A 19420-nucleotide genomic window follows, 5' to 3' on the forward strand; every position below is an offset into this window, starting at 1 on the left:
GAATGTCTGGGATAAGGTCAATACCTTTCCCCCCAAGTGGGGGGGGGTTAGAGCGAGAGCGAGCGAGCTTTCCATGAAATATGTAGATCAGCTAGGTGCAGCCTCCCATACTCTTTCTTTTTTTTTGCCCTGCCCTTGCAGTATTTATGCATTCAGGTGACATGATGCTGACACCGAGCGAGCATGAATACAGCCATCTTTAAGTTGACCCTCTGCAGCACAGCGCCTGTCATCTACGGGGAGATTTGGATTCTGGCTTAACGCTCAGCAGGTTTGACAAGGGAAGAAAGCAGCGTCTGCCTCAACCTCAGTACACAAGACAGAATGTCACAACCATTCAAAAGAAGAACCAGAACTTTGCGTATGATATGCAGCAACCAGACTACACAGCCGGGATGCATTCATTTGTGTGCCTCACTTATATATACATATATATATCCCAGACTTTATAGTGCAATCAAACAAAATCCTTGGGTTGCATCTGTCAAAAGGAATTACACCCCCCCCTTTTTGTTAGAAATGCTGATTACATTTTAAATTGACATTTTATTTTTAATTGTTGTTTCATTTATAGCCCACCTTTTTTTCCTCTTGCAAGGAACCGCAGGTGGCTTACATGGTCCTCCTTTGAATTTTATCCTCACAACAACAACCCTGGTAGGTAGGTAAGGCTGTGAGTCAGTGGCTGGCCCAAAGTTACCCAGGGAGCTTAATGGCCAAGTGGGGACAAAAACCCGGGTCTCCCAAGTCTCTGTCTGAACTCTAACCAGTACACTGCATGTAATTCAGGGTGCAAGCTAGAAAAAAGTGTATAAATAACATGTGAGGAATCTTTGCCCCATGGACTAAATGTGACCTGCAAGAATTCACCAAAAATGGCCTGCCAGTTTCTTCCCTGGCCCTGTTCAGTCAACACGCTAAACCATGGTTAGGGAACTAATCCTTTTGCAGCAAATGGTGAGTGTGTTTAAATCGTGGTTATGTAGCCACCATAGTTAGGAATGGTTCACACGACACGCTAAGCCATAACGTTTAGCTCCAAATGCTTAACCACCGTGGTCATTGGTGTTCACTGAGGCTTTTAAAAAGCCTAAATGCTACACAGCAGGCTTTTTCAGGAGGGGAGAGTCTGTGTTGTGTATATGAGGGCGTGAAAGACAATCCGATGGGATTTCCTGCCTCTGGAGGTCAGGCACGTGCCAACCTCGTATTCCTTCCAGCACCTCCTGAAAATGTTGTTCCAGGAAGCCTTCCTTTAGCGCCCAGCCGTGGTTTATTTTGTAACCTTGTTTCTTTTAAAATGTACTTTTATTGTGTTTTTACTCTGAAATTCCTGAATGGGGAGCGGTATATAAATATTGTAAATAAAATATAGTGGCTCTGAAATCACATGGGGGCAGGTAGATCTTAATTCTCAGGCAGATGTGCACCAGGGAGAGGCACTCCCTCAAATATTTTTTTATTACTGCTCAAAAGCAGAGCTAAAGACAGGTTTTCTCTAGGCTAGATCCTGGAGAGGGTATCACAGCTTAGTGGTGACACGTCCACTTTATTTGGAGAAGGTCCCATGCTCAATTGCTAACATGTCCAGGTCAGAAGAGAGTTGGAAGACAACCTTTATTATGAGAAAAACAGCGCTTGGTTAAATGGACCTGTAATCTGACTCCTTTCAAACTTTACTAGGGAAAGTGGAAGGCAAAAGGAAGAGGGGGCGACCAAGGGCAAGATGGATGGATGATATTCTGGAGGTGACAGACTTGATCTTGGGAGAGCTAGGGGTGGCGACGGCCGACAGAAAGCTCTGGCGTGGGCTGGTCCATGAAGTCACGAAGAGTCGGAAGCGACTGAACGAATAAACAACAACACTGCTTTCCAACTCTCTACAGCCTTCCTTGCTGGCCTCAGTAATTGGGGCAGGCAGAAGAGTCCTTATAGCTTAAATTTGTAATTCTAGTAGACTCTCCCCCTTCTGCTGAGGACTCCGGGATGCATTATCATTTCACCAAGAGTCTCAGCTCTGATACAGACCAACCGCAGCAAGGCCTAGTTTTAGTATCCCTGCTAACAAACATACTGCAGAGCTGGTATTTTCAATTGACGCATTGTACCTTTTTTGTGAACTTGGTTGTTTTGATCTCCACAAACGCAGCACTTACTGCTTTCAGATAGCTGCGCTGGTTGTTGAAGGTGACACGGCCAGATCCTGAAATCAAACCAGACCGTTAGTAAAAAAATATGCAGCCCAAGGAACCATCTGCACATAGCCATGAGCAACATTTATGAGTCAGCAGCTGCAAAACTTATTGCAAGATCTGCCACACTGGGAGGGGACAGAGAGAAAATGCAAGTGCTCAGAGCTAAATACACGTCACCGCTTAATGCGGGAATGGAATTATGGCTAAAAAAAATTGCAATATGGACTGGGAATTCAGCCATCTCTGACTGCCAAGAGCTAGGCCTTAGGAGAGGTGTATCAACTTTTTAGAAAGGGAGGAAAACAGCACAAGAGACAGTAAACCACCAAATGATCAGTGGCTGAGGGCGAACGGGGCATGGTCACCTTGGGGTCCCAGTAGGGCCACGTTTGAACCCAAGCCCTGAGATCCTGTAACCCTGGCCTGTCCCATTCTGAAGGTTTGGGGGCAGGGAGAAAAAGCAACTCATCAAGCATTTAAGTCCTTAAGAACATTGGAAGAGCCCTGCTGGATCAAACCAAGGGTCCATCTAGTCAAGCACTCTGTTCATACAGTGGGCAACTAGCTGTTGACCAGGGTCCCACAAGCAGGACACCAGTGCAACAGTGCCCTCCCACCCGTGTTCCCCAGCAACTAGTGTATTATATAGGCTTACTGCCTGTAATACTGGAGGTAGCACACAGCCATCAGGACTAGTAGCCATTGAGTCCTTGTCGGAAACAGCCGAGCCAGAGGGAAGCCGTTCAGCCAAAGTGATCACAAGCCACCCACCAAACTAATCATTTGGTGGTATCCTGGCTCGGGCTCTGCTGGTGATCCCGCGTGGGTCAGAGATCCACCTGTTAACTACCAGGAGTAGGGCCTTTTGTGTGGTGACTCTTACCATATGGAATGCTCTTCCAGCTGAGAACAGGAATGTACCTACGCTACGTTGTTTTCGGTGTTTGCTGGAAACATTTCCCCCCCCGGCAAGCATTTCCTGCCTGATGAGTCAATCCCAGCCACTGTTTTATTATCTATTTGCTTTTACTGTAACTTGTTGTATTCTTTGTTTTACTTGATTGCACACTACTTCGGTATCTCTCAATGTGGAGCGGTTTATAAATACTGTAATAAAAATAAATAAACTGGATGGAAATTTGAAACTGAGCCATTCAAGACTGACCTCTTTTCTCAGGATAGAACTTTACACTTTTTTGACCAGGGAAAGTCAGTCATGCTGAAACTCTGAGCTCCCTCCCCAATATCACCAAAGAATGAATTGATAAGTTATTGATTGGTCTCACTTACCAATAGGGTACTTGTGCTTGTCTGTGTCAATACCTGCATACACCACGCCGCCAAACAGGTCATTGAGGATCCCTGCTAAGGCCTCGGCGTTCAGCATCCCATGAAGAGCTCCCACGAAGACGGTTTTGCCAGGATCAAGCCTCTGAGTTGGGCTACGCACAAAGTTGCTGTCTGCCAGGACCCACGGGATCACCTGCACCTGAAGCCACCCCCAAAAAGGCTCTGCGTTGTTCAAGTCATCCACAAACCACTTCATCTCTTTCCTTCCCCTTAAGAACAGTTTCTTAAAATGCAAGATTCAAACGGCAAAATCCAACCTAAGACCTTCTTCGTGTGTTCCCATTAAATGAATGGGATTTAAGTTAATCATGTCTAGCTGAAGTCCCATTCATTTCAATGGGTCTAAGTGAAGTCCCATTCGTTTCAATGGGTCTAAGTGAAGTCCCATTCGTTTCAATGGGTCTAAGTGAAGTCCCATTCATTTCAATGGGTCTACCCTAAGCAGGACTTGTGTTGGCTTTTACCCAAAGCACACAGCCAACCCAAAATGTCTTACCATTTTGACATGCCTGCCTTCCAACTAGAACTCAATTGTCCTAACTTTTCAAGCAGTCAATAGCCAGTGGAGGCTGGTGGCTCTGATGTTAGCGGGACAGTGAATCCACTCTTGGGTTTCTGTCAGAACTCTAAGGGAGTTCTCACTGTCAATAGCCAACATGTCCAAACCAGCCCATGTCCAACATTTATGTGAGAGGCTTACAGTTATTCCAGGGTAATAGCCACAGTTAACTCAGACCAACCCAAATTGTCACAAAACTGTGCAAGCTTTTGAGTTCTCCAGAACTCTTCATCAGACTTGGCAGTACAAAAAGCAGGGGAAGAAACAGAGAAGTCCCAAAATCTGTCCACATGTTGTGTCCATGAGGTCTTTCAGTTTAGGTCTGCAGTGTGGATGAATTAATCAGTGGTAGGTGTTGCAGGTATTACAGCTAGCAACGCATTTTTGGGATAGAGAAGCAATAGCTGATCTCCATTTCTGAAAGTTGGCCAGCTGTTTTGGAAAAGGGGTTTTGACTTTTCTGCTTCTTCCCCCAACCCCTGCTTTTTGTACCACCGAGCCTGATGAAGAGTTCTGGATCATTTTGGATCCTGCTCTAGGTTTAAAAAAAGAAAGTCCATGGAAGCCAAATGGGTTATCTTTACCTAGTTGTTGGAGGGGACGAGCCTGGTTAAGATGCAAGGAGACATCCTTGGGCAGGGAGTCAGAAGCCAAACCAGCAATAGACTGCATTGTTCATGAATTTACTGCTCATCCAGTCACCCCCTGCACAAGAGCCCATTGTTGAGAAAGATCAACGTGGAGCTTTGCTGTCTAACAAGACAGGCTTACAAGCCGTTTCGGCCAGCATCTATCACCCCGTACAAGACACAACCAGTGCTGCTGCTGAAGTCCATCTTTTTCATTGACCCCCTGATGTTTAGAGGACTTCAGAAGAAGCACTATTCATAAGGTGCTGCTGTCTGTCTCTCCACACTCAAGCTACATGTCTGAAGCCAACAACTACACAACCTGTGGAACAATCCTCCTTTGTATAAATTGGAAACCAACCCTTCCTTCATGACAGACCACCCAATCAAGGAGAAGAAGAGGATGAAACTTTTGAGAAACAAATTGCCAGTGCTTCAAGGAAGTGTGATGTAGTAGTGATGGGGGACTTCAATTACCCTCATATCTGTTGGGAGACCAATACTGCCAAAAGTGGCCCTTCCAAGAAATTCCTGACATGTGTGGGTGATAACTTTCTCCTACAGAAAGTGGAGGAAGGAACTAGAGGATCGGCAATCCTTGACTTGATATTGACCAATAGGGATGACTTAGTGGATAAAGTGGCAGTTACGGGAACTCTGGGGGAAAGTGACCACGTCATACTTGAATTCTTGATTATGAAGGAGACAAAAGTTGAGTGTAGGCATACACATACTCTGGATTTTAGCAAAGCTGATTTTAATAAACTCAGAACTATGATAAGTAACGTCCCATGGCAAATGAGCCTAATGAGAAAAGGAGTGCAGGATGGGTGGGAGTATTTAAAAAAGGAAATTTTAAAGGCACAGTTACAAACAATTCCAACAAGGAGAAAAGATAGAAGACAACAGAGGAAACCAATGTGGCTCCACAAAAAGCTTAGAGATGACCTGAAAACAAAAAGGGATACATATAGGAAGTGGAAGGAAGGCCAGGCTACAAAAGAAGAATACAGACAAGTGGCGCAGAAGTGCCGAAATGGCGTCAGGAAGGCTAAAGCTCAGAATGAGCTGAGATTAGCGAGGGATGCTAAAAGCAATAAAAAGGCTTTCTTCAGATATGTGAGTAGTAAAAGACAGAGGAAAAAAATGGCGGTTCAACTGCTTAATGATGGCAAATTGTTAACAGATGACAAAGAAAAGGCTGAAGTGCTCAATTCCTACTTTGCCTCAGTCTTCTCCCAAAAGCGGGTCTATGACCCCCCCTGGAAAAAGTGAAGCAGAAGTTGAGGGGGCAGGATTACAGTTTGAGATTGATAAACAAATGGTCAAAGAACACTTAATTTCCTTGAATGAGTTCAAATCTCCAGGGCCCGATGAACTGCATCCTAGAGTAATGAAGGAGCTAGCAGACGAACTCTCAGAACCTTTGTCTATTATCTTTGCAAAATCATGGAAGACGGGTGAGGTGCCGGACGACTGGAGGAGGGCTAATGTTGTCCCTATCTTCAAAAAGGCCAAAAAGGAGGAACCTGGGAACTATAGACCAGTCAGTCTGACATCCATCCCTGGGAAAATTCTGGAGCAGATTATAAAGAAGTCAATCTGTAAACACCTTGAAATCAATGCGGTGATCACTAGAAGCCAACATGGATTTGTCAAGAACAAGTCCTTTCAGACAAATTTGATCTCATTTTTTGATAAGGTAACCTCCCTTGTGGACCGTGGGAACGCTGTGGATGTCATATATCTTGACTTCAGCAAAGCTTTTGACAAAGTACCACATGACATTCTGATTAACAAACTAGCTAAAAGTAGGCTAGATGGAACAACTATTAGGTGGATTCACAGTTGGCTACAGAATCAGACTCAAAGAGTACTTATCAATGGAACGTTGTCAAACTGGGGAGAGGCAACGAGTGGGGTGCCGCAGGGCTCAGTCCTGGGCCCAGTGCTCTTCAACATTTTTATTAATGATTTGGATGAGGAGGTGCAGGGAACGCTGATCAAATTTGCAGATGACACAAAATTGGGTGGGATAGCTAATACCCTGGAAGACAGAAACAAACTTCAAAGTGATCTTGATAGGCTGGAGTGCTGGGCTGAAAACAACAGGATGAAATTTAATAGGGATAAATGCCAAGTTCTACATTTAGGAAATAGAAACCAAAGGCACAGTTACAAGATGGGGGACACTTGGCTCAGCAGTACTACAAACGAGAAGGATCTTGGAATTGTTGTAGATCACAAGCTGAATATGAGCCAACAGTGCGATATGGCTGCAAGAAAGGCCAATGCTATTTTGGGCTGCATTAATAGAAGTATAGCTTCCAAATCACGTGAGGTACTGGTTCCTCTCTATTCGGCCCTGGTTAGGCCTCATCTAGAGTATTGCGTCCAGTTCTGGGCTCCACAATTCAAGAAGGACGCAGACAAGCTGGAGCGTGTTCAGAGGAGGGCAACGAGGATGATCAGGGGTCTGGAAACAAAGCCCTGTGAAGAAAGACTGAAAGAACTGGGCATGTTTAGCCTGGAGAAGAGAAGATTGAGGGGAGACATGATAGCACACTTCAAATACTTAAAAGGTTGTCACACAGAGGAGGGCCAGGATCTCTTCTCTATCCTCCCAGAGTGCAGGACATGGAATAACGGGCTCAAGTTAAAGGAAGCCAGATTCCAGCTGGACATCAGGAAAAACTTCTTGACTGTTAGAGCAGTGCGACAATGGAATCAGTTACCTAGGGAGGTTGTGGGCTCTCCCACACTAGAGGCCTTCAAGAGGCAGCTGGACAACCATCTGTCAGGGATGCTTTAGGGTGGATTCCTGCATTGAGCAGGGGGTTGGACTCGATGGCCTTGTAGGCCCCTTCCAACTCTGCTATTCTATGATTCTATGACAGTAGTCTACAAAGGAAGTGACCAGAAGCATTAAAGAGCACACACAGCCAATGCTTCAAGATAACGTATGGGTTCGGACAACATGCTAACTCACATTCAGTGGTTGAGTGTTGGTTGTTGTTGAATTGTGGGTTATTTATTGAACCATGGGTTAGTGTGTTGTCTGTATTCAGGACATTTCCCACAAGTTGGCTTATTAACCATAGAGTGAGACTTATTTTTCTTGAACAAGCCACCTTGAGAATCCATGGTTTGTTGTTGGGTTGTTCAGGATGGTTAGCAAGCCACCCTGTGGAAAATGTCCTGGGTTCAGACAACATGCTAACCTATGGTTGAACAAACAACCCACACTCAACCACTGACCGTGGGTTAACGTCTTGTGCGAACAGCCCCAAAGACAAGGATGCCGAAGGAGGCAATCAAGGGTCAACCACTCAGTTGGGTTTTGTTTGGACCTTCCAGAGTTGCGTTGACTCACCTCTTTGCAGCGCATCCTGCGGCTGGACATCTTGAAATAGTACTCGCTCAGGCCACTGGGGCTCAGCACATCACGGGAGCAATTCTGGAGCAGAGCACGCACTGATTTCTCCAACTCAAACACGAGGTAAGCGTAGCCTTGGGCAGAAGATGACAGGAAATGTACTTGACAGCGGGATGGATGCAAAAACCCTCATCCCTTGCTATATCAAAAGATCCATCCAGTTCAAAGAGTGGCCGGTCAGATGAATTTTAGGGATGCGTAATAGCAATACCCCAGCTCATCTGGTAATCAGAAGAGGCGCGCTGCCAACGACAAGAGAGGCTCCACACTTAGATCTATCCAGGACTATCCATCCCCTATTATCTCTCTTCTCAATGCTTGGAAAATGCAGAATCAGGGAAGATGGTCTTTTGCCTACAGCACGGGGTAGGGTGCACAACCTCTTTACGCCTGAGGCCAAAATCCATTTCAGAGAATCACTCTGGGGCCGCATTTCAAAACTGGGCGAAGCTGAAAACAAAAAAGGAACTAGGCCAAAAAAACACACCCCAAATACCAATCTATTGTAGCGTAAAGCTACAAGCCTTTGGGGAAGCATCACAACCTTTTAGAAAGGGGAAAACTGCACAAAACCTGGGAAACCACAAAATGACAGGTGCTTAGGGGGGGGGAAGAGGGTGAGGCTATCTAGGAGACCCTGCAGGGGCAGGTGGGGTCGATTTGGCTCCAGGATTTGAGGTTGTGCACCCCTGCACTTTCACCAATCTGAACCCCTACGTGGCAGGCAAATTACTCTATTGTGGGGAGGGGGAAGAGAAAGACAAGTCCTGAAGGCGAGTACTATTGCTCATGGAGGCTATATCCTGCTCATTCCCTTTCACCATTTTCATCAGTGTAAGATGGAATATTTAGATCAACTGATTAATTCTTAGTTACAGCAGATGGATGTCCTCTCTCCCAGGCAGCAGAGGCATCTGCCAGAGGAACCTTTTCCATCAAACGTTCAGAGGCTGAACAAGGACTGCGCTGCTGATCGATCCAGGCCGCTAAGGGTGCTTCCAAACTACAAAAAGTGAGGCTTGGATGTTTTTACTAATGCAATACTAGTGCCGGCCCCCACTTCTGAGCTAATCAATACATTCCCTATGTAATTCTTTAGGGTAGGATAGCTTTTGGGGAAACTACTAGTCTATCCTACTAGACCAGCCTTCCTCAACCTGGGGCGCTCCAGATGTGTTGGACTGCATCTCCCAGAATGCCCCAGCCAGCTGGCTGGGGCATTCTGGGAGTTGTAGTCCAACACATCTGGAGCGCCCCAGGTTGAGGAAGGCTGTACTAGACCTTTACTAGAGGGCTTGCCATGGCAGGCAGTGGAGGAAGATGAAAGGGAATGATATCCCTCTCTGTGTCTTTCCCAGAGGGCCTTTTGCTGCTGCTCTAAGGGGGAGTGTTTTCCCTCCCACCAAAGGTGAGTGTGCACACACCGGCACTGGAATGTGCCAGCCCATCAGTAATAATAAAAGGAGATGTGCGTCTGTCCATCTGTCAGCACCGTAGCACAAAGACCCACGAAAACTAGACACCTGAAACCTGGCATGCGTACGAAGGGGACCTTAGTGTGCACGTCAGGGTTAGTTTTTTTTTAAAATGCACTGATTAATTTTAATGTCTCCATGTAGTTTAAGCCTGCACTGACATCACCAGTCACAAGCGGCCGACTTCCCTAACCGGTACATGGCTTAGCAATTGATACAGTCTGAATCCAGGTGAGATTAGTAGGCCAAGAGACAGAATTATATGACTGTCTGCCTCCTCCTTGTGCTCTACTTAGTAGTAGCCGTAAGATTAACAGGGCTCCCCTTCTATCACAACTCCCCTTTCACATCTGCACCAACTCTAGCTGGTTTCAAAAAGAATCTGGAACATCTCTTTCACTACTGAGATGAAATTGACCTCAATTGACCATAGTTGAACAGGAGAGAGAGAGAGAGAGATGGTGTTTTGGAATAGGTTAGCAGTGGCAGAATGGGCAGGTAACAGAGCAACCCATGATTAGACCAACTCTGTCACAAACCACATTTCCTAAACAACACAATAGTGCTAAATCAGGTCACACCTTGAAAAGGTTAGGCTTCAAACATTGCCACAACCAGCACCTAAAACGAAATAAGAAGTCAACACCTGAGAAAAGTTGGGAATGCAACTCCTTGGGTGAAACGTCATCTAAATTCCTAGGAATGTGTAATGGAATGACATCAAAGGGGAACTGGTCAACAATGAAGGCTGAAAAGTTAACCAACACAAGAAATGGCATCGAGTAACATGCAAGAATGGGATAACTTCAACACAACTTGGTGGGACTTTATAAACTTTATGATGCAACACAAAGAGGTAAATCAACCACCATCGTCGCATGACCTTTTACGGAAAGAATTATTGAGTTAAGAGAGTATAAACTCATAAAGATAAGCGATCACTCAAGCAACACAATTGTATGAAACAAGGATCAAGATAAAGATGTATGCATGTTCTAACTGATATCTCAGGCTGTTAAGTCATTTAATGTACAGTTAAATTTGAAAAACCAATAAAATGTATTGTTCAAAAAAGGGTGAACTAGTGTGAAAGCACCCTGAGATTCCTAGACTGAGCAGCAGGGACAATGGATCTCGGGTAACATAGCTTGCTGCTCACTAAATGCAGCCATATTACCAATGCGAAGTCTTCTGCTTGGTGATTTAACTGGCTTTAACCATGCTGCCCTTGATACAGGTGACTGGGAAGAGTGGTAACCACAGCAACAGTCCGTCCCCCCCAAACCTCCACAAGCCTGGCTTCTACCATCACCGCCCCGTGTTTCTCTTGAATGACCACCAGCGTGTGGGTTTCCCCCCACCTAAGCAAGTTTTCAGCTTACATGAATGGAAAGAACCAGTGTGCCAGAGTGAGGCCCTCATCTTATGGTGCTCCACCTCTCCAGTCACCAACATGCAGCCATGCTAGCCCAGCAAACCTCTGTGCTCTATACGTGGCATGGATAAAAGGGTTCCTACCATGTCTGTATTACCTTTAGGCATATTACCTTTGGGAGGGCAGCGGGGATGCTTGCTAGCCTTACCAGGCCATTCCACCCTCAGTGAGCCAAACACACGGAAAGTGCTGATAAGACCCGCTGCACAGAAGAGAGATTTAGTCAGGGGCGAGAAAAAGAGGAACATCACTCACCCCTACACTCCAATACACACACGGGGTGGGAGGGACCTTTGCTTTGTACATTTTCTTCTAGGAACATAGAAAACTGCCATATGGGGCTGTTCATACAACATTCTAACCCATGGTTGTTTTGAACCGTGGGTTGTTCATTGAACTGTGGGTTATTGTGTTGTCTGAACACAGCCAAGGTGGTTTGTTAACTATGTAGTGTGGCTTATTTTCTCAAACAAGCAACACCCATGGTTAACAAGCCACCGTGGCTGCGTTTCAATACAGGTTTAGCAGTTCAAGGAGCCCTAGAGCCATCTAGGAATGTTAAAACCCCTGGTTGAGGGCCATACCCTATGTTATTTTTTATTTACGGCAAACTAGGTGGTCGCCTAGGGCACCAAGTTAAGCGGGACGTCAAATTTGAGGGGGGAAATGCCAATTAAAAATAAAATCAACATGAAAATTTCACGTCTTTACCTGATCTCAGAAACATTGGTTGGACAAGCAGACTGACGGGAAAACCCAATAATTATGACTCTATTTAAATAAATACACTTAATAAATAAATAAATGGAAAATAGGGGGAAAATGTTTTTCTAGATCACATCAGAAAGTTCCTGGTTGGCAATGCGCTTCTTTGGAAGACAGGTGAAACTCTGCACCAGTAATGTATGAGAGGGGCATAGTAGGGTACCCAACAGGATCTGAGCAAGTGGGGATTTGAACTTCAATTTTCTATATCCAACCCTAATTCTATTCACTAACAAGGCCTGCATTCCCCCGCCTTCCCAATGATTGCGCAACATTTGAATTGTTCCTTCGTCATGCAATTCTGAAAGCAGCTCTGAAAGCTTCAAGTGGTATTTTGTGAAACACACAATAGCTATTATGTGGAGGGGAAATTGGTGCTAGCTTCTGAATTATTCCCTCAGCCCACTCATTCTAAGTGATCCCATCTTTATTCTGCCCCTTCTTGTAAAGGAGTCCACCGCAGTCACGTGCATGGAGTTCTCTGAATTTTAGCTGAGAGGCGTTAGGTTGAGACGGGAAATGGCTTGAGGTCACCCAGTGAGCATCAACCCCAGCAATGCCTTGAACATTGTGTCTCTTCAATCCAATACTCTAAACCAGGTGTGGACAGACTTTAGGTTGTATGGGATCTACTTTGCTTTTTAAAAAATTAATTCTAAATGTATGTGTTTTGCATCAACTATGGTTAATGAACCTCAGATTCTAGTAATAAACATAGAGCCGTGCTAAACAAACCAACGAACCCCAAATCCAGTTGGGCAAGCTTGCATTTTTGTAGAATTTTGGTTGGACCCTAATAAAGGTATTGTCCAACTGGGAATTTTGACTTCAAATTAAAGAACTTTGAAGCCAGGAATTTGTTTTGGAGTTCCAAAACAAATTTTGGAATTCAAAGTCCTTCTACATCAAAATCCACTCCAGGTTATCCTAAACTTTCTTTATTTCAGCAGGATAATTTAAGGCAGGGGAGGGGTCATTTTGTTGTTGTTATTAATAGGCAATTGGGAGTCAGAAACTCTTGTTGATATAGTGTAAATCATTCAGAGATCTACAGATCGATCCAGATTTACCTTCTGCCCACGCCTGTTCCTCTCTATCTCTTGCAATCAAGATCATATACAGCACAACGTAATTCTTTATTAAAGCCGCTGAACAATCAAGACTAACACAGAGGTGTATTTCGAAGCTCCCTTTTATGAGTTCATCTAGTCAGGTGTTGCCTACTCTGGACTAGCAATGACTGTTGAGCAAAAATCTTCCCAGTCATGCTTCTTCTTTTGCTTTAGTCGGGGGGATCTTTTGCATACAAAGCATGTACTCCAGCCCTGAGCTAGAGGTGGTATTCGCTGCAATGCTCCTGAATTCTACTCAGAGAATATGGATTGTATCTGGCAACCCTCTCATTTTTTGTGGTATTCTGTTCTGCTTTGCTTTCATTTTATTTGAGGTTGTTATTACTGTCTTCATTATTGTTTAGCAGTTGAGGTTTAACATGTCTGGAGGGCACTAGGTTGGGGAAGGGCGCTTTGGTCAAATTGGAAGGATGGCCTGTATGATGCGCTACACATTCCCTTTAAAGTAGAAGCAGAGCCCTCACGAAATGAGTTTACCTGCACCATGATGGCACAGGGGGGAAACGCCACCAGGAAGTGGAGTTCTTCACTGCACCACCTGCCTTACTGCAGGGCTTAAGAGGCTACTGATTACTCACCTTCTGTGATATCCCAGGGGACGCCTCCTAAAAACACCTTACAGGAGTAGACTGGATTCTTGTAGTTTCGGGGCGGGAGCTGCCCGCTCCACGTACAGGTGGCCTCATTCACAGCTGGAAACAAAAGCCAGAGATTGAGAAGCTTTGTCCAGAAGCCAGAGACAGATTTATTTACTTGTTTGATTTGTACTCTTGTCTTTCTACTAAGAAAAATGGCACTCAAAGAGGCTTACAAAATCATAAATAAAATTTGTTTGAAAACAGGAAATCAATGCATTAAAATACAATAAAAACACAGCAATGAATTCAACAGACCTGCTTAAATGCCAAAGGCCTACTTGAATTTTAAAAAAAAGGTATTTGCCTGCCGGTAGGACAGAAGAGAGGAAGCAAACCTAGCCTCCGTCAGCAGGGAGTTCCACAGCTTGGGAGCAGCTACCAAGAAGGCCCTCCCTCATGTATCACCACTAAACACGATTCTGAAGCTAGTACTATTAAAAGAAAGTGTTCTCCCGAAGATCTTAAAACCCAGGCGGTCTCGTATGGGAGACTTTATACATCATAACTAGCACTTTGAATTCTGTCCAGAAACAGTGTAGTAGCCAGTGGAGCTGTTGTAACAGGGGAGTTGTGTGCTTCCTGAAGCTGGCCCAGTCAACAGTTTGACCGCAATGTTCTGGACCAGTTGAGGTTTCCAAATAGTTTTCAAAGGCAGCCCCACAGTAGTCCAAACGAGATGTAACTAAGGCATGAGTGACCATGGCCAGATCAGACATCTCTGGGAATGGGTGCAGTTGGTGCACTAGCCACAGGTGTGCGCAAATGCATTCCTTGCCACCACTGAGATCTTGGCATTTAGGTTCAGGGGCGAATCCAGAAGTTACACCCGAATTGCAAACTTGAATCTTCAAGGGGAGTGTTAACTCCCTCTAGCCCACGTTGAAGTCCTATTCCTTGATCTGCTTTTTGACTGACCAGGAACACTTCTGTCTTGTCTGGATTAAGCTTCAATTTGTTTACCCTCATCCAGTCCATTCCCATAATCTGGTGCTGATTTATAACCAGAACAGCTTGGTTGGATTCAGATGGAAAGGAGAGGTAAAAGTTGGGTGTCACCAGTATACTGGTGGCACCAAACTCCAAATCTCCACTTAGTGAGCTTCTCTACACCAGTGATTTATTGCACAGTCGTGATTGGCCACTCATGGAAGTTTGTGGGTCCATTACATGACGTCGTCAGCATTCAGGCCCCCTCCCATGCCTTTTCAGGTTTACCCCACTTCAAAAAACACCGGAGACAATCAAGTATTAAAATAAAATGCACACAAACCATAGCATGTAATCTTAGCATAGTGCAATATTTCAGCTACTAAGTGACGTTGTCTAACAAAGGAGACAACCGAAATGGAAGGTTTCAATTGAAACCATGTAGTCGCCCATGTCTGCCCGTATAATGGAGCCAACCGTAATCCCACAAAGAATGCAGAAGCAGCAAGCCACCATAAGGCAGCGGGATTTTCCCTTAATGTAGAGAAGCCCAATATCTCACTGCAGTTTCATGTATATGTTAAATAGCATGTGGGATAAAATGGATGGATTAGGGCAGCATTAAAACCTCTTCCCTGCCCCCATCCCCAAATCCAAGGTCAGCTGTTGGCTCACCTGCTGCCTGCTTGTGCAGCCTGGCTTCTCTTTCAATACTGAATGGATCCTCTGGGGAGTCTGGTAGATTCCAGGAAGGCCATGTGGATGCTCCAGGCCACTGCTTGGGCATGCTGGCTGGGGTCGAAGTGACTGCAGCTGAAGTAACTTGATCTTGATCCAGGTGAGATCCTGCTCCATTTAAGGAATCTCTAGTAATGCCACCAATAGGCAGGAATGGCAGAGATGGGGAGATACGGAGGCTTGACTGCAAGAGAAAGGTATAAAGAGCACGTTTTGGGGGGAGCAAGTACTTACTTTCAAAGGTCATCTAGTCCAATGGTCTTCAACTGGTCCAGACCCGAGACCCACCTTGGCCTCCCAACCTCCAACATGGGACTCACTTTCAGAATTTTCTCCAACATGGCGGCAACAGCTTTGCTGCGACCCATCTGGACTGATCTTGCGAGCCTCTTTTGGTCACGACCCACCAGTTGAAGACCACTGTTCTCGTCCAACCCACTCTGATGCAGGAAATCAACTGCTACAACACCCCTGGTAGGTGGCTATCAAGCCTCTGCTTGGAAGTTCCATGCTTCTACAATGCTCAAGGTGCAATTCTATGCAATGTTTAGACGGACAGAAGTCCTACAATTCCCAGCAGTCCCCAACCTACAAGAAGAGGGCGTCCTCTTCCGTTAAATCAGATCAGAACCTTCAGTGTTTCTGAACAACTCAGTATTACCGATTTCCCCAAAACTTACGATCAAGTCTGAGAGATGGTCAGAACCAGAGCTGAATCCGCTGGTGTCCGAGTCTGAGGGACTGCTGGAACGTGAGTACAGGAGCGAACGGTTACTGTCCAGGCGAGATCTCCTCAAAGTCGGGGTAGGAAGGTTCTCTGTCAGCTCAGAGCCAATGGGATCCAGGGGCAGGAAACCCAAAGGGGTTTTCCCCAGGGGATTGCTGAGCATGTTAAGAACTGCAAACAAAGTGAAAGGGGGTGATTTATTATACACTTCTGCCTTTCCAAGGTAGGCACCACCCTCTGCTCCCTTTAACTTGCTCTAAAGAGAAAAAAAAGGTGCTTTTGCTTGCTCTAAAACAGACTTCCTCAACCTGGGGCGCTCCAGATGTGTTGGACTACAACTCCCAGAATGCCTGGCTGGGGCATTCTGGGAGATGCAGTCCAACACATCTGGAGCGCCCCAGGTTGAGGAAGGCTGCTCTAAAACAAAGGGGGGAGGGAGAAGGGAAAATTCAGAGACAGACCTCGGCATGTCTTGAATGCACATAATAAACACCATCCAATTCACCAAGTCTGTGCCAGGATACAGGAGCACTGTCCATAGCACACCATGCACAAGGCTTAGCTAACTGTGCTGAGCTGTTCCAATGCAGGTGCCCCACCAATAACACACCTAACTCTAGCATCAGTTCTCCCAGATGCAAAATAAATTAACTGCCAGCTTATGCAAGCCACAATTTCAGCTTCTTCTTTTTTGCGCTCTGTGGCTGCTTACGGCCCATCAGCCGCCGCAGGCAGCACCCTGCCATCTGTGCTTTAGCACACAAAAGAAATCTTCCAGAGCGCTGATGAGAAGCTCAGCGCATCTCAGACAGCAGAGTTACATCAGCAGGACCTATGGACATGAAATACCCGATTTGCTCCAAGAGCTGCAAGCATAGGCACAGCAGCTGCATTACCCAGATGTTAGCTGCACCCATCAACACAAATATTTCAGTAGTATGTGGCAGCCTCCTACACACACACACACACACACACACACACACACACACACACACCTCTAACTGCTAAGGCTGCCAATCCCTATTTCCTCATCTAGTTATCCATAACAACTGCTCTAAAGGAGGTGTCTAAAAGGGGGTGTAAGCAAAGCCACTGTCATCTGTAATGCTTTGAGGTCATTTTTTAACCATAGCTATAAAGCCCTCCGAAGTGGGCAGTTGGCATCTCTTCCAGAGACTGCTCCTCCACCCCCCAAAAATTCACCACACATTTCCTCCTACACACCACTGTACTTTCTATAGTCACACATAAGCTCATGGGCCAATCACCAGCTGCATTCTGAAGGCCATCTATTGCAGCCAGAAGCTTGCACGGCTTTGTTTGGAAAAACAAGAGCTCTGTAAAACGCCAGTATTCCCATTGCCTGTCTCTTATGAGCAGAGAGATAAACGCTTGCATGTTTTGAGTTAAAGCAAATAGCAAGGGGCTCTACTGCTAGCAAGAGTATGAAAAGAGAAATTGTCCCATGCTAAGCTATAAAATAGGTATCGTGAACATCTGCAAAATAGAAAATGTTACCTTGCCTTTTCAATGAAGTTTTTAGTTCCAAGATTTTAAATATACCTGCATAATCCTATAATCTTCAGTAAATTGAGGTTCTATAGCCAAGCTTGCATAATACTGTATTTGCACTTGGCAGTCATTCATGGTTGTTGCTGTTATTATTAATTTCTTTATTATATTTATTTGTATCCTGCCTTTTCCCCAATACTGGGACACAAGGAGGCTTTACAAAATATAAACATATACAATTAAAACATATAAATGGAAATATTAAAATTAAAATAATAATTAAACCTGCTGCAATATTAAAACATTTAAAACATAAGTAACTTTTTTAAAAATAATAATAATTCCAATGCATAAAGAAAGGTCCAGAATATTCTCCAAAGGCCTGCAGGAACAAAACAGTTTTTGCCTGCCTCCAGAAGCACAGCAAGGAGGGAGATGGTCTAGCTTCCCTGGGAAGGGAGTTCCAGAGCCCTGGTGCAGCCACTGAGAAGGCCCTCTCCTGCATTCCCACCGGCACGCCTGTGATGGTGGTGGGACTGACAGAAGGGCCTCCCCTGAAGATCTCAGAGCACTGGCAGGGTCGTAAGGGAAATTGTTAATAATGAACTTATGGAATGAGTTTTCTGCCCCACATAATTTAGTCTATTTAGCAGGTACATAGACCCAATAATACCAAGTTTTAGGAAACATTCATAAAAGTAATTCCCATATTCATAACTATATGTAACCTCAAAATCAGGTGGGTGGGGTGAGTTTGGACTCACAAAGAATTCATTCAGTCTATTTTAGATATGAAATCCATTCTTTACTGAGCCCATGTTAGGTTTCATCTCATTGCTTAACGTCTAGCTTAAGTTGCATATCTGGTGGTGGCAACACAATTTCTCAGCCAAATCATATGGAGAAGATCCTATGCTGTTCTGGGACTGCTTATCCACACATGCACACCCCACCACGATTAGTCTCATCCCAGACTATGCTGATAGCTGGTAAACCAATTTTCTCACAGCATATTTGCTTTATATTTTCTGGATTCACATTTTGGCCATGGGTGCAGGTCTGGATTTCCTTAGCATAGAAACTCCAGTGAGATCTCAGCTCTTCTCAGCACCTGCCAGTTCCTGGTGCCTCTTAACTATAGCAAACCCTGGGGAGGGACTTGCAAGGATCTCCAATACACCCAGACAACTGCAGTTTTGTTTCGACGATCCTTAAGGGATAGGTTCTTGTGCAACTGCTAAGTTAGCATCATATGAACATTTAGACGTAGACGTTCAAGCAACATGCTACAGCTCTGCTTTAGGTTCTGCCAAGAGAAACATATCTGGACAGAAGAAACCCAACTCCTAAAGAGCTTCCCACCCACATGGCTTCTTTCCCAACCCACCCTACCTCCGAGGGGTGGGACTCTCCCCCTTGTGAACAGGAGATGTACTCCGAATTCATACTGGGATCACAGCAGGGGAGCAACAGGTTAGAATTCCCTCCCCCCGCCCAGTCTCCAAACTTGATCAGGAGGCCTGCTCTGGCTCTTTGTGAAAGAAAAATCCTGCACTTACAAGACCAGCTCAAGACATTTTGCTGCCTAAGTTGAAGACCCAATAGCACCTCTCCCTCCGTTCCATGTACAGAGTGGCATTTGAATCCCCCACCACACCTGAGGGAAGCAGGCTAACTCACAGGATGCACAGCACACAGAGTTCTTTGTCCATCAACTCCTTGCCACTGAGTCACACTTTGCAGCTTGAAGCAGCTGCCTCATTTCTGCCTAATGGTAGGGCCGGCCCAGTTATGGGCAAAGCGAAGATTAACGTTAACGTGTAGTTTGTCCCTCGAGCCAAGGAAGCTTTTGGGAAGACTGCAGCTACCTCAAAGAACCACGGGACTGTAATGTTCATATA

General features: G+C 45.2%; 1 protein-coding gene across 1 annotated transcript in view; it reads right to left on the reverse strand.

Moving 5' to 3' along the window:
- CPEB1 (cytoplasmic polyadenylation element binding protein 1) overlaps positions 1 to 19420 on the reverse strand; it is a 33400-nt gene that overhangs the window by 2005 nt on the left and 11975 nt on the right. The window contains exons 3-9 of the mRNA XM_063142339.1: positions 15961 to 16178; positions 15218 to 15464; positions 13556 to 13669; positions 11192 to 11281; positions 8107 to 8243; positions 3486 to 3684; positions 2109 to 2203 (exon numbers count right to left, since the gene is read on the reverse strand). Coding sequence (XP_062998409.1) covers positions 2109 to 2203; positions 3486 to 3684; positions 8107 to 8243; positions 11192 to 11281; positions 13556 to 13669; positions 15218 to 15464; positions 15961 to 16178 — 1100 coding nt within the window. The remainder of the gene's footprint in view (positions 1 to 2108; positions 2204 to 3485; positions 3685 to 8106; positions 8244 to 11191; positions 11282 to 13555; positions 13670 to 15217; positions 15465 to 15960; positions 16179 to 19420) is intronic.

The sequence above is a fragment of the Elgaria multicarinata genome, chromosome 16, assembly GCF_023053635.1.
Source record: "Elgaria multicarinata webbii isolate HBS135686 ecotype San Diego chromosome 16, rElgMul1.1.pri, whole genome shotgun sequence".
Classification (NCBI taxonomy): Eukaryota; Metazoa; Chordata; class Lepidosauria; order Squamata; family Anguidae; genus Elgaria; species Elgaria multicarinata.